Source organism: Physeter macrocephalus, chromosome 5, assembly GCF_002837175.3.
Source record: "Physeter macrocephalus isolate SW-GA chromosome 5, ASM283717v5, whole genome shotgun sequence".
Classification (NCBI taxonomy): Eukaryota; Metazoa; Chordata; class Mammalia; order Artiodactyla; family Physeteridae; genus Physeter; species Physeter macrocephalus.
The window spans coordinates 12,736,558-12,745,521 of NC_041218.1; the positions used below are offsets into that span (position 1 = coordinate 12,736,558).

Consider the following 8,964-nt stretch of genomic DNA (forward strand, 5'->3'; position numbering starts at 1 on the left):
ATAAACTTCCCTCTTAGAACTGCTTTTGCTGCATCCCATAGGTTTTGGATTGTCGTGTTTTCATTGTCATTTGTCTCTAGGTATTTTTTGATTTCCTCTTTGATTTCCTCAATGATCTCTTGGTTATTTAGCAAGGTAGTGTTTAGCCTCCCTGTGTTTGTGTTTTTTACATTTTTCCACTGTCATTTATTTCTAATCTCATAGCCTTGGGGTTGGAAAAGATGCTTGATATAATTTCAATTTTCTTAAATTTACTGAGGCTTGATTTATGACCCCAGATGTGATCTATCCTGGAGAATGTTCCGTGTGCACTTGAGAAGAAAGTGTAATCTGCTGTTTTGGGATGGACTGTCCTATAAATATCAATTAAATCTATCTGGTCTGTTGTATCATTTAAAGCTTGTGTTTCCTTATTAATTTTCTGTCTGGATGATCTGTCCATTGGTGTAAGTGAGGTGTCAAAGTCCCCCACTATTATTGTGTTACTGTCAATTTCCTCTTTTATAGCTGTTAGCATTTGCCTTTTGTATTGAGGTGCTCCTATGTTGGGTGTATATATTTTTACAATTGTTATATCTTCTTTTTGGACTGATCCCTTGATCATTATGTAGTGTCCTTCCTTGTCTCTTATAACATTCTTATTTTAAAGTCTATTTTATCTGATATGAGTATTGATACTCCAGTTTTCTTTTGATTTCCATTTGCATGGAATATCTTTTTCTATACCCTCACGTTCAGTCTGCATGTGTCCCTAGGTCTGAAGTGGGTCTCTTGTAGACAGCATATATATGGGTCTTGTTTTTGTATCCATTCAGGGAGCCTGTTTCTTTTGGCTGGAGCACTTAATCCAGTCACGTTTAAGGTAATTAGCGATATGTATTTTCCTATTACCATTTTCTTAATTGTTTTGAGTTTGTTTTTGTAGGTCCTTTCCTTCTCTTGTGTTTCCCACTTAGAGAAGTTGCTTTAGCATTTGTTGTAGAGCTGGTTTGGTGGTGCTGAATTCTCTTAGCTTTTGCTTGTCTGTAAAGCTTTTGACTTCTCTGTCGAATCTGCATGAGATCCTTGCCGGGTAGAATAATCTTGGTTGTAGGTTCTTCCCTGTCATCACTTTAAATATATCGTGCCACTCCCTTGTTGCTTGTAGAGTTTCTGCTGAGAAATCAGCTGTTAACCCCAATGGGAGTTCTCTTGTATGCAATTTGTTATTTTTCTCTTGTTGCTTTTAATAATTTTTCTCTGTCTTTAATTTTTGTCAGTTTGATTACTATGTGTCTCGGTGTGTTTCTTCTTGGGTTTATCCTGCCTGGGACTCTCTGCACTTCCTGGACTTGGGTGGATATTTCCTTTCCCATGTTAGGGAAGTTTTTGACTATAATCTCTTCAAATATTTTCTTGGGTCCTTTCTCTCTCTCTTCTCTTCCTGGGACCCCTATAATGGGAATGTCAGTGCATTTAATGTTGTCCCAAAGGTCTCTTAGGCTGTCTTCATTTGTTTTCATTCTTTTTTCTTTAATCTGTTCTGCAGCAGTGATTTCTACCATTCTGCCTTCCAGGTCACTTTCCATTCTTCTGCCTCAGTTATTCTGCTATTCATTCCTTCTAGTGTATTTTTCATTTCAGTTATTGTATTGTTCATCTCTGTTTATTTGTTCTTTAACTCTTCTAGGTCTTTTTTAAACATTTCTTGCATCTTCTCGATCTTTGCCTCCATTCTTTTTCTAAGGTCCTGGATCATCTTTACTATCATTATTCTGAATTATTTTTCTGGAAGGTTGCCTATCTCCACTTCATTTAGTTGTTTTTCTGGGGTTTTATCTTGTTCCTTCATCTGGTACATGGTCCTCTGCCTTTTCATTTTGTCTATCTTTCTGTGAATGTGGTTTTCGTTCCACAGGCTGCAGGATTGTAGTTCTTCTTGCTTCTGCTGTATGCCCTCTGGTGGATGAGGCTATCTAAGAGGCTTGTGCAAGCTTCCTGATGGGAGGGACTGGTGGTGGGCAGAGCTGGGTTTTGCTCTGGTGGACAGAGCTCAGTAAAACTTTAATCTGCTTGTCTGCTGATGGGTGGGGCTGAGTTCCCTCCTTGTTGGTTGTTTGGCCTGAGGTGACCCTGCACTGGAGACTATAGGTTTTTTGGTGGGGCTAATGGCAGACTCCAGGAGGGCTCAAGCCAATGAGTACTTCCCAGAACTTCTACTGCCAGTGTCCTTGTCCCTGTGGTGAGCCACAGTTGCCCCCCACCTGTGCAGGAAACCCTCCAACACTAGCAGGTAGGTCTGGTTTAGTCTCCTAATGGGGTCACTGCTCCTTCCCCCTGAGTCCTGATACACACACTACTTTGTGTGTGCCCTCCAAGAGTGGAGTCTCTGTTTCCCCCAGTCCTGTGGAAGTCCTGCAGTCCAATCCCACTAGCCTTCAAAGTCTGATTCTCTGGGAATTCATCCTCCCATTGCCAGACCCTCAGCTTCGGAAGCCTGATGTGGGGCTCAGAACCTTCACTCCAGTGGGTGGACTTCTGTGGTATAAGTGTTCTCCAGTTTGTGAGTCACCCACCCAGTGGTGATGGGATTTGATTTTATTGTGATTGCGCCCCTCGTACTGTCTCACTGAGGTTTCTCCTTTGTCTTTGGATGTGGGGTATCTTTTTTGGTGAGTTCCAGTGTCTTCCTGTCAATGATTGTTCAGCAATTAGTTGTGATGCCGGTGCTCTCGCAAGAGGAAGTGAGAGCACGTCCTTCTACTCCACCATCTTGAACCAATCTCCCTTGCTGAGTTCTTAAAAATAACACACTGGCAACTGGCATCTAGTGAGACTAGGAATTTGATAATGTATTAAGTAAATCTGATCATATATTAAGTCCATAGCAATAATGGCCTTACTCTGATGTGGCAATTGCCATGGAGTAGCCATACAGATTGTGGACATCGTACTCCTTGCCCCAGTGCTGTACTGCATCCATGCAGAGACTCTTGCAGAACAGGTATCCATCCAGGATTCCTGCGACAAAAGAGCGATCAGTCAATGAGAGCCTGAGATGCATATTCCCTGTTTCTCGACTATTACCTGAAATTGTGGCTCCCTAGGCAGACATTTTTTGTGGCCATCCTGGAAGTGATCATACAGCTTCCTCACTATCAGAAGGATATATACTTTCAGTAGTTTCTCTGATATATAAAAAAATTGTGCTGACCCATACACATTCTCCCATTTGGGTGCACATGTGACCAGAGACAAGTATTTGGAAGTAAGTGGATCTAGTTAGACTTGAAGTTAAATCGTGTCTTCCTGTCAATGATTGTTCAGCAATTAGTTGTGATGCCGGTGCTCTCGCAAGAGGAAGTGAGAGCACGTCCTTCTACTCCACCATCTTGAACCAATCTCCCTTGCTGAGTTCTTAAAAATAACACACTGGCAACTGGCATCTAGTGAGACTAGGAATTTGATAATGTATTAAGTAAATCTGATCATATATTAAGTCCATAGCAATAATGGCCTTACTCTGATGTGGCAATTGCCATGGAGTAGCCATACAGATTGTGGACATCGTACTCCTTGCCCCAGTGCTGTACTGCATCCATGCAGAGACTCTTGCAGAACAGGTATCCATCCAGGATTCCTGCGACAAAAGAGCGATCAGTCAATGAGAGCCTGAGATGCATATTCCCTGTTTCTCGACTATTACCTGAAATTGTGGCTCCCTAGGCAGACATTTTTTGTGGCCATCCTGGAAGTGATCATACAGCTTCCTCACTATCAGAAGGATATATACTTTCAGTAGTTTCTCTGATATATAAAAAAATTGTGCTGACCCATACACATTCTCCCATTTGGGTGCACATGTGACCAGAGACAAGTATTTGGAAGTAAGTGGATCTAGTTAGACTTGAAGTTAAATCTGAAGTCTTCAAACTGAGCTAAATTAAGTGGTCCAAGAATAAAAATATTAGATGAAAGTATAAATTAATTTCTCACCCTTTCTCTAAGCTGTTATAAGGGATAATTGACCAATCTCTCTTTCATTCATCCAATCTTTCCTGCTCCCCTTGCACCACTATGGTTCAGATCCAAATTACCTTTGTCTTAACCATTGCAATCGTTTTCTTAATGGCTTATTTAACTCTGATCTATTGATCTTCTAATTCATATTAGAAGCACACATTAATGCCAGATCAGTATTTCCAAAACCATTTGACTGTCATGTTTCCCTCTAAAATTTAAATAATTTCTATCACCAAAAGAATGAAGCCTCCCATCTGAGTCTCTCAGCATTTGATCCTGACCCATCTGCCCTAATTTCCTATTTTTCCATCAGACTGGAAGTTTTCATAAGATGCTATAATTCTAGCAGCTCATTCCTTTCTTAATCTAGATCCAATTGGTCTGTGAGCCTCTAGACTTCTTCAAACTACAATAAATGCTGTGATTCCAGGGCCACACCTTGGGATATAGTGTTGTTCAAAGTTCAATCAGAACTCACTAGCATCATATTCACTGCCTCTGACTTTGACCTGCCCCCCCTTCTCCCCACCCCAAGCCATGGGTTCCGGCTTCCTTTCATTTTATGGTCCAAATCTTTTGTTCACTGTCTTGACATCACTTGACATTCATATGAAGACCTAACCTGGTTACCTGGTCTCTCTCTGGTTAGCCCTAACCTATCTGGGTACACACTTGAGAGGAAAATGAACTAACCACTAACCTCTGGCTTTTGCACCATAACTTCTGTGGAACAGAAACAGCTCAGATGTAGGTAGAAGGACTAGACTGACTGCCCCTTTTGAATTTACGCCTCATTTAGGAAAGCACAGAGTGTTTTGATTTTCTTTCCTAGTTTTCTTTATACAGTACCCACATTTTCCTTCCCCTATGCAATTTATGTAAAAAATCCCTTGCCAGTTTATTCATATCTATCCTTATGAATTTAAAATACCAGATATGCATTGCCACTTTAATCAAACTAATCAGCACTTACTGGGGGTGAATGGGGGATAATTTAGATTGCTTGTGGAACATCCTGAAACTGAACCATCCACGAAGTTGGAGACTTCATTCATATCCTAGAAGATAAAGAACAAAGACTATTAAGAAAAAGTAACATGTCCTCGTATGCTGTACTGATGGTGTCTTTCTTTTTTTTTTGAGGACTCAGAGAAATGATTCTAGATATTTCTTTTTTTAACGAGGTTCTTATGTTAAGGAGAGAAATAGATGTTCCTGTCCTGTCTTCTCTACTCATTGAAGGCTTTGTGGAAAAGGTTCTTAAAATCCCTTCAAAATTATATATGTATATAATCATTGAAAATGAAAAATTTCCAAAAATATTAGGTGAAAATATTTCAATTTATATGGTCCCATGTATGTCAACTTATACATTCTCTAAATATTCAAATATAGCTATGAATACACATACATATAAATGCATATACATATATAATACAAACATATGCAGAGAGAGTGAGAGAACAAGCATGTACCCACAGCTGTGCAAGTGAGGGCTCTGGAAAGATGCATACTGAAATACTGACGGGAGATGTCCTTGGTTGATATCACTTTAGCTCTCCTCATCTGTTTAGCTCTTTGTATTGTTTGCATTTTCTACCTTTCTCTTATAAATAGGAAAAAGTTCAACTCTAGAGCTCTGTAAATTGTGCCCGACACCTGCTGCTTTGCATTTGTTTTCATTTGACATCATGTGAGACATTTGTCCTTTCTGCAGCCACAGTTCTGTCGCTCACTTGAGTACTTTGGCTCTGATTAGTTTATCCAACACATCCAACTGAAAGAGCCCTGAAGTGGCAATTGAACAATTTGTGTACTTTGTGACAACGTAAGGAGTATATGACCTAGTTTTACTTCAGCTCATTCATTTGTAAAAGAAGACTTGGAAAAAACAGATATCTCGGTTTACTTCCTTCCAGTTCTAACAATCTGATTTTGAAGTCTAAGCTACATGTTTTGGTAAGATTATTTGAATAGTAAGAGAGAGAATACCTAGAATTATTGCCATACTTGCTTTCCTCTCCTCCTCTTCCCCCTGTGCTCCATGACTCGATGATATAGATACACAGTCTGAATGTTAGCTGCCTAGTAATCAAAATGTTAAGAACTCACAATCCAGATTCCATCAAATTCTACTTGATTGTGGAAAAGCTCACATTCATTTGCCCACCAAGCAGTACATTTGGGGTTGGTGTAATCAGGAAACACAGTTTTTCCAGGCCAGACCTGCAGGAGGAAAAGAAAAACATTGATCAAAGGAAGTTAAATGAATACAGGGTAAAACAGAGCACAAAGAAATTCCTAATACAATCATGGCAACAGAGGTGCCCAGGCACAGGTCCTTTTCAATTAGGAATGTAAACTGCTTTAAACATTTAGACTAAATAAGAGGAGTCAAACAGTCACTTGAGAAAATACTTATTTCAAAAAAATGGTTAAGTCTTTGCTAATCTTCAACTCTGCCTCACACTTCCCTCACACTTTCTCTACTCCCAATCCTAGGAAGGGTAAATGAGGGAGAGTACTGTATAATTTCAACTGACCCATGACAAGTTATGGGTTCTAACCATCAATTACACTCCTCTATTCTCTTCCTATCCACTTCATCTCAGACACTAGGCACTCGGGTCAGCAGAGGTGTTAGAAGTGAACCAGCAGATAACACCTTCATGGAAAACAAGGACAAATAAGTTTGAGAAAGAACTAGTCAAACTTGCCAAATAACAGAAAAACTGAATAAGAAGAGGAATGAAATAGTTTCATTGGATTTGCCAGTTAGGGGGTAACTGGTGCCAAAGCAGCATCAGTGGAGTGACGGGGGAGGAAAGTAGACTGCAGTCAGCTGAAGAGTGAATGGGGGGTACTTCCCTTGTGGCGCAGTGGTTAAGAATCTGCCTGCCAATGCAAGGGACATGGGTTCCAGCCCTGGTCCAAGAAGATCCCACATGCTGCCGAGCAACTAAGCCTGTGCGCCACAACTACTGAGCCTGCGTGCCACAACTACTGAAGCCCGTGCACCTAGAGCCTTTGCTCCGCGACAAGAGAAGCCACCGCAATGAGAAGCCCGTGCACCGCAACAAAGAGTAGCCCCTGCTCACCGCAACTAGAGAAAGCCTGCACACAGCAACAAAGACCCAACACAGCCAAACATAAATAAATAAAATGAATAAATTTAAAAAAAAAAGTGAATGGGGTGTGAGGTGAGGAGGTGGACATTCAGTATCTAAGTCTATTGTTTAAAGGGACTTTGCTGTGAAGGGAATGTAAGAGCTGGGATGACTGGTAGGTATTTGAGGATGAAAGGACAAGGGCAAGTTAATCCCCAGCATATATAAGGCACCTGAAAATGTAAAACAAAACAATTACAGACACACAAACACACACACACACACACACACACACACACACTGCCACAGCCCCTCCACCAGCCCCCACTTCCCCATTAAGATACCTCCCCAATGAGTGGAGTCACTCCATCTGAAGCATTCACCCATATCTTCATATCTGAACCCCTGTCATACGGGCCATAGGGATTACTTGGGGAAGAGTTGTTGGAGATGGCTGGATCCTAAGAAGGGAAAAAATACAATGAGGGACCTAGCTTTGAGCTAGAAACACTGAAAGGAAACTGGGGATTGAGGGATGAGGGAGGGGGAGGGGGCGTAATGACAAGGAAGAGCAAGGACCTGATGTGAGGGAATAAGAGGATAGCACATACCACAATGATGACCAATTTTTGTCCATTATTGTGTAACTCTTTAACAAACTCAGGGAAGCCCTTAAAATTTACTGGATCATAAGTGAAGTCCTTCCTCTCATGCATATAATCAATATCAGCATGCTGAACGTCCTGAAAGAATACACAATGTCCACAATTTATGAGCCCACCCCTGGAATCAGATTAGCTGCATCACCCTACCTTGTTGCCTGGCGCTCCGGCATTGAAAACCAATCTAACAAACAAGCCACAACAGTTACAAAAAATATCACTAAGGCTATCAAAACATATCCATTACCTAAATGCTATGTCATCCACAAGATAAAGGAGAGAAGGAACTGTCTCTCCCACTTCTCCCGCATTTGACTACACCACATTTTGTATTGTTGCTTCTCTTCCACTTCAAGCCTTCTTTGGCATTTGCTCTTCCCTAATTTTACTTGTATGAAAATAGTGGAGCCCAGAATGAAACTGACTCTTGCTCCAAGACTTAAGAGTCTGCCTCCAAGGGAATGGGGTAAGGAAGAGAAGAGGATTATTCCAGAGACTACTGGGCGTTTCTCTTCGCACCTCTTGTAAGACCTTGCTACTCATTATATAATAGACACATTCAAGTTTAGCCACTTAAATCATAAAAATATTTTATTATATGTATAAACTGTATTATTTTGTTCCCTTAAACTAGGGAAAGAGATGCCTTGAGAATACAAATAAGAATGCATTGTGTAGAATGTCGTCAATACAGTAAGTATAAGAAAACCAGTTCCTTCAAGGAATGGTTGGCCCAACAAAAAAGTCCAGCATTCTGAATATATAAAAATATTTTTGTTGTATATTTTTAAAAAAAAACTCAGGAGGAGGCAGTATAAACAGTTGTTCTTATTCCCCAAGAAAATTATTTTATTTTTGGAGGATTTTTTGCTGCCTTACTTACATAAGGCAGCTGTGCGGCACGGTTTCTCTCCATGACTTCTTTCATGTTACCCAGGGTTCCATAGTCATAACGACTGAGATGAAACCCAAGTGCCCAGTATGAGGGTAGGGCTGGCCGTCCAATGAGCTGAAAGAATGATGTGAAATGAAAGTTAGCAAATACTCTATTTTTTTTTTCTTTTTTTTTTTTTTTTTTGTGGTATGCGGGCCTCCCTCTGCTGCGGCCTCTTCCCGTTGCGGAGCACAGGCTCCGGAGGCGCAGGCTCAGCGGCCATGGCTCACGGGCCCAGCCGCTCCGCGGCACGTGGGAT

The 8,964-nt window shown here is 40.9% G+C and overlaps 1 protein-coding gene across 1 annotated transcript in view; it reads right to left on the minus strand.

The window, feature by feature from the left end:
- Nucleotides 1-8,964, minus strand: part of MGAM (maltase-glucoamylase) — a 145,471-nt gene that overhangs the window by 55,667 nt on the left and 80,840 nt on the right. The window contains exons 11-16 of the mRNA XM_007103334.4: nucleotides 8,655-8,780; nucleotides 7,721-7,852; nucleotides 7,454-7,570; nucleotides 6,115-6,228; nucleotides 4,976-5,060; nucleotides 3,502-3,619 (exon numbers count right to left, since the gene is read on the minus strand). Of these exons, the coding sequence (XP_007103396.3) occupies nucleotides 3,502-3,619; nucleotides 4,976-5,060; nucleotides 6,115-6,228; nucleotides 7,454-7,570; nucleotides 7,721-7,852; nucleotides 8,655-8,780 (692 nt within the window). The remainder of the gene's footprint in view (nucleotides 1-3,501; nucleotides 3,620-4,975; nucleotides 5,061-6,114; nucleotides 6,229-7,453; nucleotides 7,571-7,720; nucleotides 7,853-8,654; nucleotides 8,781-8,964) is intronic.